Genomic DNA, 22,488 nt, shown 5'->3' on the forward strand with positions numbered 1-22,488 from the left:
ATACCTTTGTTTAACTAAAAATTGCTGTATTAATAAATATTATATTGTATAGATTATATAATAGATTATATAATAGATTATAATTGCACGCATAAGATAATATTAGTATTTTTACATTAGTTTCAATTGTTAGAAATACTATTCTTATATTGCATATTCCCTATTTATTTCCAAAACGTTCAGTGAAATATTTAAATTAAATTGCAAGCTGATTGATATGCAGTAAGAAAATTACAGACTTCATCAATTGCTTACGCATGTAGGTACGTGTAAATCCAAACTCCATCAAGTTTTTCGTCTCATACTTATAGAGAAGCCACAAGCTGTGCTAATGCGTTAATGATTTATAACTGCCGCGAGAACACAAAATCATGATTCTACGTTTTTGTGAAGTGGTGACGTCGACGACATCGAATCCGATAAGGCGCCCTGCCTTTTTTTATGCGATGCCAGAGCTTCATTGATGGTCCGTTTCCTCAGCCTGCGTCTCCTCTTTTTCCTACGTCGCTTCTTTTTCTTCCGGTTGCTCGATGTCGAGCCTCGACCATGCAACGATGACTGATCGTCTGAGACGATTCTTTGCTCATCAGTCCACTGTTTCGCGGGCAAGGATTTATTGTTATTCGCTTTTTTGTTAACTTTTGAGGACTTTGGCACTAAGGCTTCGACATAAGTTTCTTGAATTGCGCTATCGTACTTTTTCGGTTTTTCTATCGTTTGGCTTGCTTCGTCAAAAATATTATCATCCAAATCATTTTTGATTATAGCATTTGATGAAAATTTAGAATTTTGATTTGACAAATCTTGAATATTTTCGTTTGGCATTGACGAAATAGGTCTCTCGGCATCCAACTGATGAATAACTCCAGAAGTGCTACGTACGTTAGACATATTTCTCTTTTCATCCGCGTTCAATGCATCTTTCAGCTCAGCGTTGGATCGATTTTTCCCAGGATGTACATATATCTTTTCTAATTTAATCTCAATTTCGCCGTTTTCATCTCCGACTCGTAAAGGATTGTTTTGAGTTTTCAGTAGCTTTTCTAAATTTTTGATGAAATTCAGAATTTCCAACACATTTTTCATATTCTCTTTCTGCTTTGGATTGCTTTCTGTAAATTAATTTGGAACTTTGTTAACTTATTATCTACATTAAAAAAATTTTTTATTTGTAGTTTAAACAAGATATCTAAGCAGTTTCATGAAAAAACGTCCCTTAATTTGGTATGATTTAAAAAAATTTTAAAATGAGGTACGCATGCAATTCTTTCACTTTATCACTTTAGATAATATCTGAAACTAAAAAAAAAAATAAGTCCATGAATAAGGATGTCTATGACATTATTCTGACGTGAAATTCAAATTCTATAATAGTAATGTAATATGTAAGAAACCATCCCTTGCTTTATTTTTTGTTTACAATTTCGATCCTTGAAGAGTTTTGAATACCGTATGCCCTAAAAACTTTTTGCCAAAGAAACTAAAAAATTGACACGTTTAAGCGAAATTATTTTGAAAGCTTCGCAAGGATAAAAATTTGAAGCAAAATATAAATAACGAATGGTTTACGTACAAGTCGTATTGAAATCTAGACTTACGCTAACTTTTTTTTTGTTTTCTAGTAAATTTCAAAACATCATAAGAAACCACGAGAAATAACGTTTTCGTTTATATTGAAGTAAATACTATTGTCAAGAAAAGGGTGTCACGAGTATTCGTGATTAAAACCTAAATTATATTTAAATAGGCAACATTGCATAAAATGATAAAATGTAAAAATTATAGACATATACCCCAAATATTCGGTGAGAGCGCTTTTAACATTCGGAAAAGTTAAATAATTATTTATCTAAAATTTTGTTTGAGACAGCAATCTAAGTGGAAAAAGCGTTATTGTTTACCTAAACTTTCACAGTTACTCGAAATAATTGTCGTTTGTTCAGTCTGTTTGTTCGTGCTAATTACATTTGTAGTAGTTATTGTTTCTGGCGGTTCTTCTGATACAGTTTCATGAACTTGCTGAGCGTTTGTACTCGTGTAATCAGTTTCAGGTTGATTCGTTACATATTGCGGCGTAACATCAGTAATTATAGTACTCATTTCCGTGCTTCTTTCTTGGGAGTGGCAAATTTCCGAATCAACCTTATAACTGGTATTATTACTTTCAGTAATGCTTTCGTGTGATTGGGTAGATTGCGTGATGTAGTCAGTCGCCTCCGAGATATCAGTTACCACGGTTGTGAATTGGGACGAAAGCGTCGTCGACTTTTCGTGTACGCACTTACAATTGCCGCGTCGAGATTCCAAAGTCGTAGTTGATTGATCGGAAAGAGGAGAGAACGTCGAGTGACTATTGTCTTCGCCTTGTTCTGGCTTCACCCGTATGATTTTCGCTTTGGCGTGAATTTTTTTACACAATTTTTTCTTGTTACTACCACCAGTGAATTTTCGTTTGAAAAAATCGTTTATCTTTTTTAAAGGCCCTTTGATTTTATTCGAAACCTTTGACTCAAGATTACTGTCTCCTTCGTGAACGTCGGCGATTGAGTTATCGTTGGGATTCCGTTTAGCACGTTTGTCGAGAACTGCCAATTTTCCTTCAGATTGAGCGGCTTTCTTCTTGTGGGATTTTTTGATATTTGGCCTTGCGGAGCGCTTTTTTTTTGATGATTTTTCACTGACGACTCTTGATTGAGGATCTTTAAGCCGAAGATGAAGCTTTCCTTTGACATTTATGTCATATTCTTGGCCGTTGGCAAATAATTTAGCTAAATCAGGATCGTCATTTCCATCATTTATTCTGTTAAACTTTTCCTGATTATCGCTTTCCTCGGGGTCATAATTGTAACCAATCAAATCACCCGAAAGATAGAGATTTTTCATAGAATCCCCATTGCCCATATAATCCGAATATTCTTTTTGCGCAACACTTTTTAACGTTCTTTTAATGTACCGAGTTTTCGAGACAGTTTTTAGATTTGTAGAAGAAGTTTGCATTGATTTATTAGCATGATATTGAACTGATTCAAATCTTGAAGCTTCTCCGTCGATTCGAGCTTTCGCTAACTGCGTAACATTTTTCAAATTTATCTGAAAATAATGTAGTTGCAGCCGCTCTTTCTCATATGGCTGATCTCTATAAAACTTTTGCGCGTAATCGTAGTTTGATTCTTTGCTGAAGAAACCGGGGCTTCCTTCGCCATACTTTAAACTATTTGAGTACAATAATTTTCTTCTCGGCACATTCGTTTTCATATTCCTGTTTTCAACTGCCTGATCGAGCGAATCTGTCGGCATCTCCAGATCGTCATAGTCATAATAATTACTAATATCTCTGAGAAGTGTGTTCTTAGTCGTTGGAAAAGCTTCGTGCAGTATTTCGTTAGGTTGGACGCTTTTTAATTTCCGATTGGAAAGAGATTGCGGAAGTTTGTTTTTTTTACTCATTTGAGATTGAGATCTATTTACTGATTGACCCATCGATGAAGGCTGCTCATTGCACGTGTTTCTTTTACCAACTTCGTGTGATCTTACGTTAATCGATTTGCGAGGCAAATTTGACTGATTCGAGTTTTTATCAAATTTTAAGTGAGAAACCTTTGAAATCTGTATTTTCCGTTCTCTAACTTCTTTATTCTCGCTTGGTAAATGTTTTTCTTTAGAAGTTTTCATTTTGTTTTGTAAGTAAACGACGTCCTTTTTATCCGCACGTAATTTTTCTTCCGCGTCACACTCTTTATATTCCCTAAACGGATTATTTTTTTTAATCCGGGGTGATGTTTTTGTAACACCATTGACTAATGTATTACTTAATTGAACATCATTACAGAAGTTTGGTGAAAATTTTTTCATATTTTTGTAACGTGAATTTCCATTTCGAATTAGAATACTATTTTTCAGAGAAGTATTCAATGTTGAAAGTGATTTATGTTTCTTGCGACGGCATCGTCTTTTGGCCTGTCGAACGTGTCCTAAAATTTACGAGTCAGATAAGAATGAACTGGGTAATGATTCACAATTTTTACACGTGCTTATCAAGTTGTTTATTTAAAAATTGAAGTTTTATCATTACCTTGAGAATATTCATTGTTCAACTGTGTATCTTGATCATTCTTAAATATGTATGCATCACCGGCAGCAAATCTCATTTCATTTTTTGCGCTGTTGGTAAAACCTTGCTCTCGCTGAATATGCAAAGACCGTAATTCTTTCAACTCTTCTTCTAGCTTCGCACCCTCATCATCCTCAAACCCGCTATAAGTCTCATTATTTCCTTTCGCGCATTTCAAACAATTTTTGCACGACAAACCAGCCCTTTTTGTTTTATTTTGGCTGGTATTATCCAGCTTTTTCTTCATAAGCTCTTTACCCATTTTCACGAGCTTATCTAGTCCGAGACTTATTGACTCAACAGAGTATTTTATATTGACATCGTTGTTATTTGCTTTTTGCGCAATAGTAAAAGGCGAGGCATCTTTATTAAAAAATATCAACGCTTGCCCAACGAGTTTCTTCTCGTTGTTAGTTCCATGTTGCATTTTCTCGTCGACGGTTTTCCGAGAAACTACCGCCTCCTCCGTAATTCCATTTTGTTTGCTTGTAACGTTGCCATCAGAATTTGCCGAGAGGTCATTGGAATCCGAAGACGTTGAGCTCAAGCTGTGCCGAATAACTTGCTGACAGTGCGGAGCTATACAAACTCGCTTCTCTGTTATTGTTTCGGGCTCTTGAGTATCGATTGTAGGCTGGCTGACCGATTGCCGATTGTACTTTGCAGCATTCAAGGACCATCGAGGTATCGCGCTTGAAGTAACGTCAATCTTTTCTAGCCTCAGGATGTCTTTTATCTTGGCGAAATCTGCCTCGATTTGACGGTCGATCTCTCGACGATAATCAGTCTCGTTACCCGGAGAAAACGAAATCCTTGGGACGCGTTTCGTCGCATCTGCTTCTTGAGATGACGACGTTACTCTTTCTGCCTTCGCAGCAGAAGTCAAGTCTTTGGCAAGCCAGTGGCTCTTTTTTTTCCGACGACGTTCTATCGTGGTTGTAATACGATTGCCGTTCGCTGAGTCTCTTTGGTGGTTCATCGATGGAAAATTTTTATTTGTAGCGTATCTAACTTTGTGCGACGTATAAATGTCTCTTTTTTCTACGTCTGAATTCGAATCAGAATTCACTGACAGCAAACATCTATTTTTGTGAGAATTCGTTTTCTTTATAACAGGGCTTTTATTTTGTGCTCTAGAAGTTTCTTTAAAATTATTTATATTGAGCTCAAAATGACTATCGCTACCATCACAATTACAGCAATTACTTCTATGTCTGTTCAAGACTGCCGTTACTCGAAATGAACTTGCTTTCAATCCATTATCCTCAAGAATTTGTACAATTACTTTCAGTAAACCTAAAATAAGTTTAATGAATTTGCTTCAGCTTTATTATAATTATATTTTATAATTTTATTACAATTGCTTGGGATGAGCGATTCAAATTACACTAATGGCATATTTATGGATATTAAAAGCTATCTACCTTTAATGCTAAAGTTAAGTATTAAACCTTCAAAGTAGTCCGTTGCCAACTTGTTATTGCAATTCCAAAGAACCAACTTTCGAGTATACTGATTATTACTGATAAATTTACATTTCAATTTGAAGATCCAAGTAAAAATGTCGTCATTTTCTATATAAAGCAGCTGAAAAGATATCTATGAATCTTTAAAAATTTTTAAAAGAAGCAATACCAAAGAAACTAATATTTCATTGTTATAAATAAGGTTCTTACAAAAATAACTTGCACTATGGTAGAAAATTTACTATTTCTATTTCGTAGAATACTAATTAACTCCGTACCTTCTCGTATAACTTGCTCTGCAAGTAAATTGTTACACTTAGATGTCTAAAAAGAAAAATGGTTGGATTGGTATACTAGTACCCTCTACAGCTAATGGTGTATACTATTTGACCGACTTTTGAAAGTACAAGAAATGTTCACTCGGTAGTCGATTATACCGTCTGATAATTAAACATAAAATATCCAAATACACTTACATATGTTAATTTAAGATTACGTATTGTTAATATATTATTAAACGCTACTGTATATTTTCTATTTCTTTGAAATGACAATGCGGTCTTCGATTGGTCTGCAGATTTTCTTATGTTGTTTACCTATGAAGGATAATAAAGAAACCGATAAATTTTGCACATGAAGTGATTAAAATTTGTACAATTATTAAAAAATGGGTTAAAATAGTTTGCATAATCAATAATAGTTAATAGATAAAAATTTCCAAATTATTACACAGAAAAACAGCGCATCAGTTTTGTAAAATTATAGTACATCGTGTGCGTATGGATAGAAGAACGGAAAATAATTATATACGTTATATAATTAGATAACGATATAACGTTACGCAGTTTTTCTGTGATATTCATCTTTCAAGATTATCACTGATCCCGATTGGATTTTAAAATATATTATATTCACGATCGACACCAAAAGTAATACACAAAAACATTACGTACACTTTGATAGCCGTTGGTTGAAACGATCAGGACTGATCTCTTCTTTTTTACTTCAAGTCCCGTCATACTCACAATATTTCTAAGAAATTTGATAATTTGTTGAATTTAATACAAATAATATATCATTTTTGAAACATTTTAAATAGTAGTTAAAAAGAAAATATAACATTCTACAAAAAAATTTCAACATAAATTAAGGAAATCTGCTGAGAAACGGAAATAAATGTAGGCTCGTACATTATGATCGATTATGATCACTAATGTATCATTAACGAATATAAATTTATAAAAATAGTAATATAAAGCACATTGAGCTAAAGTTGCATATAGTTGCATTCACCATACCTTAACAATGATGATGATAGTTCTCTTTTCGTTATACATTGACGGTCGAAATCACTATTATTATATTCATTTATAATGTATATTGGCCTCTTAAATAGCTCATATTGTTGATTTTGAGTAAAATAGATTTGTATTTCTGGATAAAATTCTTTATAAAACTGCTTTTGGTCCTGTGATCTCAGACATTTCATCGAACTCGAAGAAAAATTGATTATCTAAAATATATTTCAGATAAATAAATTTCGTTCAAAAGATCGATCTTTTGAAACAGAACTGTTAATAAATTGCTTAGAGATTATAATTTTCATAATATTATCAATTATCTTATCTACATATCTTATAAGTTTCCGTATTATAAATCTTTACTCTCTATTTGCCAATTTCAAATTTGCAAGTAAAGTACAACTAACCTGCAACAATACCCAAACCAAAATTATGCAGCATGAATGGCTTGACATGTTAAGCCATCCGACAGTATTTGAATAAATCTTATCCAGCTCATTTCGATGTGTAACTATATTAGCTTTTATAAATATTTCAACTTGTATGATACATCATGAATAACTTTTAAGAGCTCACCTATACTTTGAAATTTGTGATATTTAACTGGAAAAGTAACTAACACAGTTTATTTCTCAATATTTTATTTTCCATGAATAATGTTGTTCAAAATAAACAACAACAAAGAAAACTAAAAGAAACATGTAAAAGATTTTTATAAAGGATTTAACCTCCACTATAATAAATAGCATGTAATGAAAGAAAAACAGAAACAAATTTGTCACTTGTTTTGGAATGAAAGTTAGTGCAAGTAATTTTTTGAGAATCTTTTATAAGGTATGCGACGTATAAATTCAAGTTCTATAGTGGAGTTAGATATAATTTGATTTGTAATTTATTTGTTTATTACTATACTATAGAATATGATTTTTTTTAAATAAAACAATTTTTTTACAAATAACCAATGTTAGAAAATGTAACTGACTGACATAATTTTGAGATAATAAATGTACTAAAATATCGCACAAAAATAAGACAAAGTTACCAATATATAGTCATAAACAATTTTTTGTAACCTTTGCTCCGATGATTTTCCATAAGAATTTAAACAAATCAATCGATGCAAAATTTAATATAAAAAGGATTAAAAATTGGCGCATTTCAATATTTATAAATAGATATTTATTTATCTCGTTGTATTTTGTACTGCAAATACAATACAATAATCTTAGTAATTTAATTATTACTATTATTAATTTATTGCTTTAAGAAACATAATTTTATAGTTGTACTACTAAGGTATCGGATGCAAGATGTTATACATTAATTGTGCTAAAAGAAATTAATATATAGGAAATTAAATATTTCCATAAAAAGATGCATTCACAATGTAAAACGTCATTTTTTGTAAGGTACGGTTTATAATACAACGTGGCATTAAAATCTTCGAGTATCATACTTTTTGACATAATTAAAAAATTATAATAAATACAGTAAAGAATAAGATAATTTGGAATACTTTCAAATTTTTATAATTTAAATCGATGATAGCTTACATGAAATCGGAATATTACTTAAATAAATACATTTTAATTTATTATAGAATATTTTATACAGCTTTATGTCGTAGTATCGAAAAAAGAATGTCCACTTTTTTTAACTACTTTAATTTGTAATCTATGATAGTATTTTTAGTTTCTCAAACTCGTAATAAATATAATTACGTGTTTTAGGTAGAATGACGTTATACTTCCGCACCGAATTAATTTGATCATTCAGTTACTTAAATGTAGAAACTTAGGTTTCACTATGCTTTAAATAATTAACAAGTAAGTTGAGTATAATTTATTAAATATATTTTCATTTTCTCGTTGTTAATTCTAATGAACGGAGCTTTTCTTAATTGCATCAATGCTTCAAAGTATCACAGTTTATAATTTGCGTCGACGCTAGAACCTTAGGTTTTTAGCAACAAAATAATGTCCATTTGTTTTTTTTTCATTCTAAATAAACTTATAATGAACATTTCGATTCTGGCGCATTGAAACAATCTAGTTAAACGAGTATTATTTTGCCTGATTCTGATAGTACGCTTTGCGTAAAAATGCGTACATTTTCAGTAAATTAACATCAAAGACCTATTGGATTTACTTAGTAATTCTTTTAACATTTCTTCACTCATTGCTTTAATTACAATTTTTATTATAAATTTTTTTCTACAGTTTCACAAAGAAAATAATTAAATTTTTTAGATAAACGGGATTAAGAGAAAACGACATGAGGATGTATGCAATAGCCGGACATTTTTATAGAAAATATTCGTCGTCCCATTTTCAAGGATAGTTAAAAGATATTCTTAGTTGGAGCTGAACAAGGAAAAGCTTTTTGGTCTTGAAATTTTTCATATAATAAAGATCTACAACGACGATTGAACACTTCTTTTAATTCTTCACTTTTACTTAATATTTGCTCAAATAAACTCCACTTTTGATAAATTTATTGAGATTGAATCATTACTCAATAAACTCGAAGTGCTTGAGTACTCGATTTCTGAAAAAATATAGGTTATAGTTTATTTTCATTTTCGCTACGTTTTCTATTATAGCTGCGTAATATTCTTCTACTAATATTATTATTTCACCCACCATTCTTTAATTCAGTAATTTAAAATAAAGTTTATAGAAAGTTTCCACAATTATTACGCTTTCCATATATTATTTAGTATTCTGTATTTATTACCGTTACCTTTAAAGACATTTTTGCTTTTCTTCTGCTACATGCCACTTGAAATAAAGTTCATTTTCGTTATTCTTGTTTCATATAATTTCATCTTAAGTTATTAAATTCCTTATCACCAAGTTTTACACTTTTTTGGGGGATTCATTTTTGACCCTGCTGTACATCGGAATGCTTCAGCAAATTCATGGGAGTTCATCATAATTCCATTTATTCTGAAAAATTGTAATACGCTGATAAATGTATATAAATTTAAAAATTTGTCAGAGAATATTATTATTGGTTCGTATGATTTATTTGAAAAAAAGAATTGAAGTTAAATTCAAATGCATATTTATTTGCAAATCATTTATGTTTCATGACTAGTTTACTCTTTGATTATTGAGTATTTGAATTGATTATTTGAAAGAATAAGATGTGATCTAACAATGACACTTTAAAAGATTTTAGGACGTGTAATAAAAAATATTACACTCTTTGCAAATATTTTAAAATGAACCTTTTTCGTCAGTATCTTTTTTAGTGACATAAAGAAAACTTAAAATTAAATTTCATCTGATCCACTTAAAAATACCCTTTATCTCATATTTCAAACGATTACAATGTTCTAAAGTCATAAAGCGTTATAATGTAATTTTTGCAAACAATCATAGTATGTTAAGCTCAAATAAAAATTCTACGCTGTGTGATTGTCAATTTAAATATCTTCTTAATAAGAATAATATAAATGGTATAAATTTACGTGGTAGATATATATATATATATATATATATTAAAGTTATTTGAAAACGTATAATTTTAATAAACATTATTTTATTATATTAATTAGTTTTCCACAGAAATTTAATTATTCGTCAATTAACATAGAATCTTATTTATTTTGTGCAAACTGTTATAGTAAGTAACTCTATCTTCATTTATTACTTTATAAAAGTACATACTTTTAGAACTCATATGAACATTTGCAAAATTTTTGGCTTTTTTCTGAAATTGGTTAATATTATTGATAATTATATGATACATTTTTAGGATAAACTAATGTGAATCTAAATTTGATATGAATCCGGAATTTATTTACCTTTCTGGTTGAGGTGTGTGGTAATCGAGTTCGACGGAGAGAATGTAGGCCTCGGCAGTCATGTTCGAGCAGTAAGTCTGTAAAGAGAATAGAAAGATAGATTAAACCCAGCAATTTCTATTTAAATTCATACATATAGAAATATTCATACATATGGAAATATAGATAAAAATGGTTTTCGTTCAATTATGCTACGGGAAAAGTATCAAGGAGGTAAAAGAAGATATCTTACTTGGGCGGCGCTGATAAAGAATAGTTGGCTAGGACGCACCCCTTCCAATCCTGGCAGAGTTCGATCCTTGCCGTTTGTTAGGATGTGCCACGTGTGATAGGCTATCTGTAGGGCGCCAATGTCCGCCACGTTCTCATTTCTTGTGACGTTCCAATCGAACTGTCATCATAAAATACATTTACATTAATAAACGAGTCTTGCACACTAGTTTTATTATTGATTTAGCTTCAGTTTCGAAGCAAAAGTTTTACACTGTTATACTTAAACACATTTTAGAATGCTATACCGATTGTATATAGCATTTATTTATACTACATGAATAATAATGTTTGTTTTTTCTAAGACGAATAATACCTACAAAAAGTAAATGGCTCCAAATTAAAAAAAATATTATAGCCATACCTAAGAATAAAAATTTATTTAGTCAAATCTTCGATAAAAATAATTAATCTACTACTAAGAATTTCCACTAGATTATTATTTTTAACTATTAACAAAGTATTTTTCAGTAAAAATTAAATACTTAATAACTTAAAATTAGTAGTCTATTTAATCTGGTTCTATTACGTCGTAACTTAGCATCGCTAAATTTTGTACAAATCTGATAAATTCAATTTTCACGAAAAATTTGCGCTTTTTCTATTTGGTTGAAAAATTTGATAACTTAGTTTGGTAACCAGAAAAAATAAACGAGAAAGGGTACAGAGTAGAACACCTAGCCGTCGAGCGAAAAATGAAAGTTGACTATTGCCTTGAGGTTTTCCCACTTGTGAGAGTACCGTTAAACTTACGAAGAGAGCGGAAAAAGAATAAAAGAGATAACTCGTAACAGTAGGATATAAAAAGAGTACTTTATTTCTATGTGCATGTTTTTACGTGGAAGACTAGACTATTTTCGTATCAAAAAAAATATTTTAACTACGATGTTGCAATTAAAAATTATATGTTATAGTTATACTTCGCTAATGAAAAGTATATTCCATTTGACAGAATAAACATATGATAAAAAGTTGTCAGTATTGGTAAAAAATTCAAAAATTAGAATGGTCTGTAAGAAACTAGAGATATATAATATACTTTTCCTTCACTACTTCGCATCGAATCTATCGATTATCATATTTCACGTTATACTAGTTAATATTTGACGATAAATTGTTTAAAATTAGATGAGTTTGTGTAAATTATAATCTTTTGAAAGAAAAAAAAGAGTAATGAGAAAAAAGTCACAGAAAAAAAAATGCCTATATCACGGGCATATTGTAAAATCTACCTATCAAACTTTGTACTCTGTAGTGATCAGAGATGACGATCTTGCGAAGCCTCTCGCATGTTCTGGCGATACTTAATCACTTGCCTACTAACTTCCTTGCATAGTCGTATAATAGCCATGAATACCAGGTTTGATAAGAGTTCTTGACCAATTTATATCGCGTTAATTAGAAACGTACGTTGCGCCAATTTCGTTGTATCAATGTGTCCTCATCTATCTATACGCGTATAGAGATAGTCGACGCGATGCTAGTGAGCAAATGAAATTTCATGAAAAGAGTTTTGGTTTATTGTGAGTGTTATTCCCTGCGATTTATAGATATTTCATAGATTGATTTTCTAATCTGATTCAAGTGCACTTGAATTAACAATTATTTTAAAAATACATAAAATCGTCTCTTCACCTGTACGTCAACGCTACTCCCGAAAAACTTGACCTTTTTCCAGAAGCTCCTGGCGTATAATTTAGCGACGCACTCGATCATAACCTCAAGTCTACGCCAGGCTTCTGGCGTAATCCAGGACCACTGATCGCTGATTGGGTCGGGATCAAGTGGCAGTCGTCGGTGATGAAGATCAAAGGCATGGAGAACTTCGTGACTGATTACTGAACCTAACGTCGAATAAACGGCGTAAGCTGGCCCTCCGTCCCATGACCACGACCAAGCCGTCATCATTGCGACTGGCACCACTAAAATTTGCATAGCGTTGTAATTTTAATCTAAAGCACGAATAGCTTTGAAATATATTTTGATTATTATTCAATTATTTACCTATGGAATTGGATGATTCTTCGTAGTATGCGCTGACTGTGTATGGGTGATTCCACCTGGCATGATGACAACAATATATTATCAATTTAAAAGGAATTAATAAACATATTTTCAGGAATGAGAGAAAGTGAACTTGAAGCATAGTTAGTCAGAAAGGTGAAACAGCTTTCAATTTTAATTCAAACAAACTTATCTTAAAAGTTTAAAAGATATGACAGAAGTGATAAAATATTTCAAATAACAAGATGAAGAGATGAGAGTAAAGTAAAATGACGATTAATGGTTTACTTTTAAAATGGTTTGATGATGGTCATGATGATTCTCTGTTCTTCTTTCTTACTTTTGAGTTGCATTTCTTCTTGTCTGGCCTTCCAATGTTCGAATTTGCTTGAACCTCCTAAGAATCGTCGAAAAAAAATCATCCCGATCTATTACGACCTGTTTACGAAAAATAAGAATTCATTTTTCAATAAAATATTTGAATTGAAGAAGAATTGTTTTGTTTATTAAATGTTTGCAAAGTTCTTAAAATAACTAACCTCCTCCATTTCTTGAGATAGCCAACTGTCGTTCAAGAAACCCGGCCAAATTTGGAATTTTCCCCGCAAGGAACGCAGCTTGAAAACAGCTTGAGTCCTTGTTTCTTCGTCAAGCCAAGGCATCGCAAGCATTCGCTCGGCTAATGTCTCTTTTATGCGCTCAAACATTGCCGCTATCTAGAAAGTTTTTTTTTCCTTTGAATATTTTGAATTTTATTGATTCTTCGTGTCATCCACCTTATTAATTTAGACCGTAACAACTTTAGTTTATAAATAGTTATTCATTTGTGGTGAATTCTCGTGGTAACAATATTTCAACATGAATTCACTAACTAAACTAATATCTTAAAGCAAGTTCATACAAAGCAAGACGTGACGAATTAACATTATATCACTCGAGTTTTTTAACTGGATATAGTAAATTTCGATAATTAACGTTTAGATTCCCTATAAGAAGTTTTGTCCGTCAAGTATACTGTTACAGTAGTTCTACGCAAAGTGCAGCAATATAATTTTAATAAATAAGTTTACACATTACTAACTTAATATTATTTAAATTAAATATCCGAAATTAAGCTTGCTACAATACCTGACTGACTTACCCTATTTACAAGAAGTTCCAGAAAATCTGGTTTGTACTGCTGAACGTAGAGTGTTCCGACGGATTCACTAAAGGTGGTTTTTGTAAGTTTAAGACAAGTCTCGGTCCAATTCTTACTTGCAGTCACATTAACAACGTCATGTAAAACATCCGTAGCATACAGCACCAATAATCCATTGTGGATCATCCTGAAATCAATCCGTTTTCCTTACGTCAGTATTTTACAAAATACATTTACAATTATAATCGTGAACTGAGTTTTTTTTCAATACGTTTAACATTTTTTGTATGAATTATGAAGAGTTGTTATACAGCAAAGTAAAATTTAGTTCAACGATCGCTGCAAAAAGAAAAAGGATTATTGATTCATTAGAGTATACGTCAGTCGTATGCAATATAGGAATATTTCACGGGAGTCATAACTCAGACGCGGGCGCCGGAATTAATTAGCATTGCAAGCGAAATTGTCGCTGCACGTCGGGCCTACCAACGATCGAGCGTATCGACCACGTGCAGATATATGTGTTAGAGAGCGAGCGACTCGACGTCACGGCGGCGGCGGCGCCGTCAGGGCGCATCTCCAAAAATAACAATGCCATCCTGCAGCCGCCCCTAACCTTCTCCTCCTACTTTGGCATCCTAACCAACTTTTATAACATTACATCCTCACCACCGTGCGCAACATTGCTCTGCAATGTGTGTATATTTTTGACCTTTTTGCTCGATCAAGCGTGTGTCACTGTACAACCCCCGTCTGTTTTCGCGATCGTCAACGAAGCTTTTTTGAAGTATACTGAGCACCTAAACATAGTATAATTAATTAAACCATAGTTAGTATTTAATACCCCTGATAGATTGAAATTATAGTCGAGAAGTTTAAGTAAGAAATTTTACTAATTTTTTATTTTCTACTCGTTCACCAACATATCTAGTTTCTATATCTTTATAGCCTCTAATCCTCAAATAGAAATATAAACCAATATTTAAGAATTAAGTTCACCAGTGAAACAATTTATTGTACATATTTTTCATTGGAATATGGTCTTAGATCGTGAGAAAATTGATTAAATGATTAAAATTATAATCATGATAACCTTCAGCACGAATTTACCTTGAGGCACTTGTCTTAAAATTAGAAAAGTAACTGCTGCAGCATGTATTCATAGACAACTTCTCATGTCGTCAACGTGGAGAAGCTTCAAACTTCGAAAATTGCTTTATTGTAAATGCAACGTACTTCGTTAAATTTAATTAATTAATAACATTGACTTTTAAGCTCATTAAAATTTTACATTCTTCAAAAGTCAATGAAAACCAACAATTTCCAACCTCTCTTTCATATTAAAATATGAAATTGAATTGCATACATAGAAAAATACAAGTGACACTGAATTGACTATATCAATATTTCAGTTAAAATTTTAGACATAGTTCATTCATTGGAAACATATATATATATATATATCCATATATGAAAGAAATGACTTTTAGTCGAATTATTATCAATGCAAATTCTATTAAATTAAAAAATAATATTATTAGGTAGATTTACATATGTTTTTAAAAAAAAGAATAGTTTCGGTTTGTTGGTAAAAACCTCAGCAAGCTATTAAGAATCATTAGAAGTGTTGAATATAAAAACATTAGTTGCTGATATTATATACTAGCTTAAGAAAAAAGATTTCTTATTAATTCTATATTGTAATTCCGTACGCTTCTTCTCATCAAAATGATGCTAAATGGTGACTCATAATGTGAAGTGATATTTGACAACACACCATATTCGAGTTTTACCAGCTTTTCATGTAAGCTTAGAAAATTTACGATATTTATGAGTAGCTTCGAAGCTTTCATTTCATCCTACAAGCAATCTAATACACTTGACTTGACTGAACACAATCCGTTAGTATGAAAAATGCATCAAGTGCAGAGTAGCTAACAGCACGATTTAAACTCGTAGCCGCAGATAAATAACTAATAAAATGAGCGGTCAAAGCTTAATCCTTTGATTTTTTTAAACTGTAAATATTCACCAAGAAAACAAGATATATATATATATATATATATATATATATATATATATATATATTTCGCGGTACAATAATAAAAAACTGGTAGAATTTTTGACGTCGAATTCGTGTTTAGCAAGCCAAAGTTCATAAGAATACACGTATGGCACATGCTATTAATGTTTCTTTGAAACATTATGAACGATTGCCTTGCTGCGATTTGTTTCAGGAGTACAATATTTGTTAATGCTTTTTTTTTAATTCGAATATTCCGTTTCGTGTTCAGCAGCGATTGCAGTCAACCCGAGCACGCCGGAAGTGGTTATTTGATCGGACCGTTCGACTACGCGGTAAGTTCTCGCCGTTTTTAATGATTTTCGCCATTCACCTCGCACTAGTGTTCGCGCTCTCTCTCTCTCTCTCGCTCTGTTACGTGTCGAGCGAGCGCGACCTGCATGCAGAAGCTCGCGTTTTGTGCGTGTGCACACCGACGTGTTGGCTATCGCGCCGGGCGCATCGTCGTTTGTTTCACTGTGACGGCACGAGCAAATTATTCTCCCACGAAACAGCTTTGTCGTTCGGCAAAAATGGAATCTCGACTGGACGCTCTTGACTCTGTTTCCGGAAGCAGTGGGCGCGAGAAGAAGCGAAAAAGACGAAAATAAAATGCGAGCCGGGGGTCAGCAGCAGCTGTAGAATCTAACTGGCGCTAAATGAATTAGCTTAAAAAGCTCGGAGATGTTGGCGCGCTTTCTCGAGTTTTTTTATGGTGATTAATGCGAGAGCTGTCAAGCGAGGCGCATAATGAGGTCGACTCTAGAAAGCCGTTAATTTCAATTTGCTTCGACGGGATCAGAACGAACGCGACAATCGCAAGTGTGCTTCTCAGATATAGCTTACGTCGACCTCTCTTTCACTCTGACTTATCAAATTCGCGGCCTATGGCAATCCCTTTTATCAAAAAGGGGCGTACATACATCGTTTGACATGTCCATAGTATTTCGCGTGTCACAGAGATTTATTTGACTTTTACAAAGGCAAGATTGATGAACCGCTTCTCAGAGGTTTTATCTTGTTTTAAAAAACTCACCTCCAGCTCTCTCTTCTCTCTCTCTCTCTCTCTCTCTCTCTCTCTCTCTCTCTCTCTCTCTCTCTCTCTCTCGATCTCTGTCGGGACACGGGCTTTCTGACCCCTCACAAAAAGCACTGGCTGCAATAGTGCAGCGTGAAAAATGAAATGTTTTGATAGTATATTCGTGTTCTAGTTTGTTGTGGCCATACGGGGCCTCGGAATCGATAACGAATAACTCGTCGGACAGCTCAACTGTGTTGTTTGCTTTTCTCGAGTGTAGCACGATGTTTAATTATTAACAGCTAGGACTTTACCTGGTATTGGCAGGTAATTCAGACAATCTCTGCAATGTCTTATCTATACCTGTCAGATCGCGATAACCTCTGAAATATGATGCAGCTTTGAAAATATCTAACAGGGATTAGCTTTGATAACGGAAACCATTTGCATATCGTTTTATAGATTTTTTCATCAACCGAATTTTTATTTTTCTATAAATTACTTGAACCTGATGCACAATGAACAAAATAATAGCTTACTTTTTGTGTAAATAAAAATCAATAATCATCAAAAAAATTGTGAACAATAACCAACATGTAAAAATAATATATTCATTGCTAGAACCACTCCAATCAACGTATTAAAGCGTAATTTATAACGTGATCGCAAGTTTAAATTTTTTTAACATCACAGTAAAACATATCAACTTTTAATCTCGCAAAAGCTTTCGTGTGCCCATTTCCCAAGCTTTCTAAGTGGTGAACTATATAATGAAATGCTATTAAAAGCTCAAGCTACGTTTCTATTCCATGCTAGATTTTAAAATAATCACAATAGCCTCTCTTTTTCTTTTCTCTCTTTTCGTACAAACGATATCGATTAAACAATTCGCATTGATCTGCCTTTTCTGGTCAAATGAACTGGGCTTACTAGGCTGAGTACTTTTGCCATTTAAAAAGGCGAAACCACGAGGTCAGCCGCTATTTCCCAACTCAAACTTTTTTTGTTCGAACGTATCATATACTATTTTACATATAATTTTAATAATGTTGAGGAAACTAACTGAGGAAACTAAATTAGGAAACATCATAAAGTGTCATTGTATCATAAAAGATGACCCAAGTAAATAAACTTACAACATATGTATGTTTATTGCTATGCACTATATTGCTGACTTTTCCACATACATAGCAGAATGTAACGTGAACTTATACTTGAAATTTTTATTTGTTATTTTATAGAAAGTCGAAACAATAGTACTATTTCACTTTACTGTCAAGCCTTCTGTTATTTTTTTCTTATCTTGAAGGAAATAATAGAAATAACTATCATTTATACTCTATTTCAATTGATTTTTTATGAAAAGGTGATATAGAGTTCCAACGTCTGCAAAGACCCCATAGAAGCATAACGGCAACATAAAGTTTAAAACAACCTATTAATTACTTTCGCTGGTAGTAATAATTGCGTTTAATACACACGTACTATTGCTATAGACACTAATCGAAACATTGGAAGAGACGTGTCATTGATTTTTAAAACAACATACTAAATAAGTATCAGTAACTAAAGAATTTTGTGCATTATAAAAATATAGACGATTCGCGAAAATGTCGACGGTCATTACATCGAGATTATTAGGATTATGAATCAAATAAGGCTAATCAAAGAGGTTAAGAGGTTCATACACAATAAAAAGACTTACATGTATGGGATCTATGCGCAATAGAAACGACTCGTCTTGCTGTTTCGCTGCCATAGTTTTTTACGTTTCAAAAATCTTTGCTTAGATAAGTAATTAGCTACATGGAATAATTAAGAAAAATTTTTAGATATTCTAGGATGCTACCGATATTCTGTTCAACGTAAATTGGTTTTAAAAACGCGAATATCAAATTTTAAGCGTGTCGTATAGAAGTAGATACAATATTGACACTTTCGGTTTATTGTACACACTGGGGATGAAAAAACTCTACTGAATGCAGTCGAGATTACCAAAACTAGATCGGCGAATTTGTATATATGCGTATTTGAATTTCATATAATTGAATATATAAATTGCGTTTTAGTACATATTGCACACACGTGTTAGCTTCTGCTAAGTTATAATATACAACTTCAATCATAAATAAAATTTAATGTTTTCTTACTATTTGTGAAGGGGGTCAGTTAATGTTAAATAGTGAAAATTATAAGTTTTCTTGACTGTAAAAAGCGTTCTAATAACACCTATGATGTTTCATGATGACTTTATTAGAAATTTATCATCAAATTTATCAACATTTTTCATCTTGAAGTACTCAGTAAATGTTTTCATTTTCTTTTTTTTAAGTTTCAAAATCTCAATTAAGTGCCTTAGAAAGTCCTCTTAACTTAGCTGCCCGTCGTAAAAGTGATTTATAATTTTCGAGATGTCACGCTTCAAATCGGAGATTATATCTTTTGGTTGATGATAGTGCTATATGCGGACATTTTTATTTTTTCTTACGACCAAACTCATCGACTCTCGTGGAGCTACTGTCCCAGCTCAATCGACTGATAGCGTACATCGTCAAGCTTAAGAAAAAGAAAATCGACCAACTTAACACTTCCTAAGTTCTGCCTAACTTTCGATATTCGGAAAAAAAGACCAGCAGATTTATGTAGCTCGTTATTTGTATTGTCGGTCAATAAGCTCATCCCAGTATATTTGAGTAAACTTAGATTGCGAAGAAGTTTAACTATCATGAGTAATTCAAACTTGTCTTCAGCAAAAGCAAATTTTCAAATATAACTTTATTTCGAATCTGAGTGACTATTGAATCCAACCACTTTCGTCCACTGACATGTTCTGTAAATACCATTTAAATAATTTGATGAATATAATATGTTATTTAAAATAGAAGTCGCAAGAGACTATCCACTTCAAACGATATATTGACACTTGGACAAAAGTTACAAGTATTGATATAAAATCAATTAATAAAAACACTACAGATGCAGGTCAAGTGCTGGCGAATCAACAACAGTTAGGTATATCTTTCACTGGTAGTCTCGACATCGTATATTCCTAGGTGATGCTGTCTCAACGATAAATACAACGAAGCGCTTGCCGCAGAGACCGCAGACGTCCTACAAAAGTCAAAACTGATCGTCAGAACGCTTTCATCGAGAAATCCGGCTACTGATGGTTCTGGTTTACTTTCCTCAAGTTTGGCAGAAATAAGGGATTCAATCTCAGATGAAAGCGATAATTGTTATATTATTTTCGTATTTATTATTAAAAATATTGTTCATATTACATACAGAATAAATAATGCCTACTTGAAGTGGAACCATATTCCTTCGTGACAAGATAATATATCATCCTAGTTAATTCTTTTACAATTTTCCTTTTTAATTCTGACTGTAAATAGGTATGTACATGTGTTCTTTTTTTTAAAGAGAGTGAATAACGTATTTCAGAGAAAGTTTTTCGTTTAGATGTAACAAAATTTGTTTTTTATAAATTAATTTAAAGTATCTAACAGCAAGAATTGTACTTAAATATTTACGTTACCATTTATTCAGTAAATGCACCGCTCATTTTTATAGTTTATTTGTATTTAGTACTTTATAGGGAATGTTTTAATTATTTCTGCTTTGTTACATCCAAACGATAATAAAAAGGTATGACTTTCATTATTATTTATTGACGATTGAAACCAAAAACACAAGCAACAATACATTGTTTAATCTTTTTAAATAAATACAATGTATGTTTAGTTTTGAGAGTATGATAATTTTTATTACGGTACAAAAGAATAAATAAATATTTGTATTTAAGATTATGTGACTATAATATATCATGTAACTTTAACTAAAAAGTTATTTTATCAATTCTCAATAAACATTTTAAATAATAATTTTTTTCATATAACATAAAATCGATTATCATAATAATTACGCTGAAACTTATTTCATTGAATAAATAAATTGATGTTATTTTATCTTAGTCCTTTCTAAAGTTACCATTAGACAAAATTCTCGTGAAAGATAAGTTATCACGGTAAATTCGCGAGTTGGTCATTAAGGAGAAAGAAAATCGAGTCTGGAAAGCGGGGAGTTTGAAACGTTGTACTTAGTTTCGTCTCTTGCACGCGGTTAAATCTATAAATCTCGCCTTTTTTGTCGAGAGTCAAGTTACGACTAACGTCTTGGTGCAGTGTTTGAATAAAAAGTCTGAATAAAAATTCATGCTAGCTTAGAATGTATATTTTACGTCTCTTTGCGTTCAAACCTGCTTGGCTGACTTTATTAAAATCTTTTTGCATTGTAATTCACGAATATAAGTAATTACTCGTAATCGCGCATTTACGGAATTTCCGATAAATATTGCTTTAAATTATATTACTTTATATGAAAATTATTTAAAATACTGCTATATAAACTATTCACAAATATTCTCTTCAACCGCAAAATGTTAGAAAAATGGAAAATGGTCAGCAATTTAATTATATTAATGAAAATTTTATGATTAGTTTGCGAGAAACATAAATTTCTATATCAATAACTCCCGAACATCTGACGTTTTTGAAAAACCGATTAAGGTACTACCAAAGTTTATTACCAAAAAATAAAGAAATTAGAGTTTTCATTAGAAATCTACCTTGACAATCTTTCAATGTGAAAATTAAATTTATAAATTCATATTAAATTTATATACTTAATAATTATAAAAAAACAAAGGTTTCTTCGATAACTAACGTAAACTTGATTATCTTCAATCGAATAAAACAACTAGAAGTCGAATACTGAGGAGAATAAGGAATTACATGAGAACTGGCAGAAGAGGTGTAGAATTATAGGGTGTAATTTGTTCCTACTACGCCAACCGAGAATACAAATTAAGAAAAGCAAAAGGCCAACTCACCTCTTGGAAAAGTGATTCAGCAGCTTGCCAAGGCTGCGAAAGTAATGAGGGGTAGTCACGTATATGTAGGCAGGCTTTGCGTCGTTACTGTACTCACGACTCGATACGTGATTGTACAGATCGGCAGTGACGTTGTCAACCGTCGAATTGAGTAACATCCCCCACCTTATCTAACCGGAGCATTACCATCATTTCGATTAGTTCAGTTATAATTTAACATTTCACACATGCGAATGAAATATTTGAAAACAATCTCTTTCTGATTACTCACATAACTGAAGCTCTCTTGCAGATACGAAAGGTTATAAGGCTCATAGATACGTTGATCAATGTCGATCCAATTATAAATGTCTTTATATCTCGGGTATATCTAAAATAGAACGAATGTACATTGATTAATAGATGCATAATAA

General features: G+C 32.1%; 2 protein-coding genes across 2 annotated transcripts in view; both read right to left on the reverse strand.

Moving 5' to 3' along the window:
* Positions 1-369: 369 nt before the first annotated feature.
* On the reverse strand, positions 370-6,596 carry LOC131664803 (uncharacterized). Its single transcript, XM_058936195.1, has 4 exons — positions 6,527-6,596; positions 4,073-5,407; positions 1,902-3,971; positions 370-1,112 (listed from the first exon to the last, which is right to left on the reverse strand). Exons 1-4 carry the CDS (start codon positions 6,594-6,596, stop codon positions 370-372), a joined length of 4,218 nt encoding a protein of 1,405 aa, XP_058792178.1.
* A 1,474-nt stretch (positions 6,597-8,070) lies between these two features.
* LOC131664777 (neprilysin-1) overlaps positions 8,071-22,488 on the reverse strand; it is a 68,883-nt gene continuing 54,465 nt past the window's right edge. Inside the window, exons 9-19 of the mRNA XM_058936133.1 lie at positions 22,347-22,445; positions 22,076-22,245; positions 14,105-14,291; positions 13,503-13,679; positions 13,304-13,401; positions 12,964-13,019; positions 12,595-12,881; positions 10,922-11,080; positions 10,690-10,766; positions 9,621-9,826; positions 8,071-9,425 (exon numbers count right to left, since the gene is read on the reverse strand). Coding sequence (XP_058792116.1) covers positions 9,727-9,826; positions 10,690-10,766; positions 10,922-11,080; positions 12,595-12,881; positions 12,964-13,019; positions 13,304-13,401; positions 13,503-13,679; positions 14,105-14,291; positions 22,076-22,245; positions 22,347-22,445 — 1,410 coding nt within the window. The 3' untranslated portion in view covers positions 8,071-9,425; positions 9,621-9,726. The remainder of the gene's footprint in view (positions 9,426-9,620; positions 9,827-10,689; positions 10,767-10,921; positions 11,081-12,594; positions 12,882-12,963; positions 13,020-13,303; positions 13,402-13,502; positions 13,680-14,104; positions 14,292-22,075; positions 22,246-22,346; positions 22,446-22,488) is intronic.

This window comes from Phymastichus coffea, unplaced genomic scaffold, assembly GCF_024137745.1.
Source record: "Phymastichus coffea isolate CEN01 unplaced genomic scaffold, Cenicafe_Pcof_1.1 PCOF00045, whole genome shotgun sequence".
NCBI classification, from domain to species: domain Eukaryota; kingdom Metazoa; phylum Arthropoda; class Insecta; order Hymenoptera; family Eulophidae; genus Phymastichus; species Phymastichus coffea.

Coding starts and splice junctions, on each gene's coding strand:
- LOC131664803 (XM_058936195.1), bottom strand. CDS start 6,596: ATGACGGGACTTGAAGTAAAAAAGAAGAGATCAGTCCTGATCGTTTCA. Junction 5,408..6,526: donor CAACGGCTATCAAAGTGTAC/GTAATGTTTTTG, acceptor AACTTATTTTAG/GTTTACTGAAAGTAATTGTA. Junction 3,972..4,072: donor GAACAATGAATATTCTCAAG/GTAATGATAAAA, acceptor CGTAAATTTTAG/GACACGTTCGACAGGCCAAA.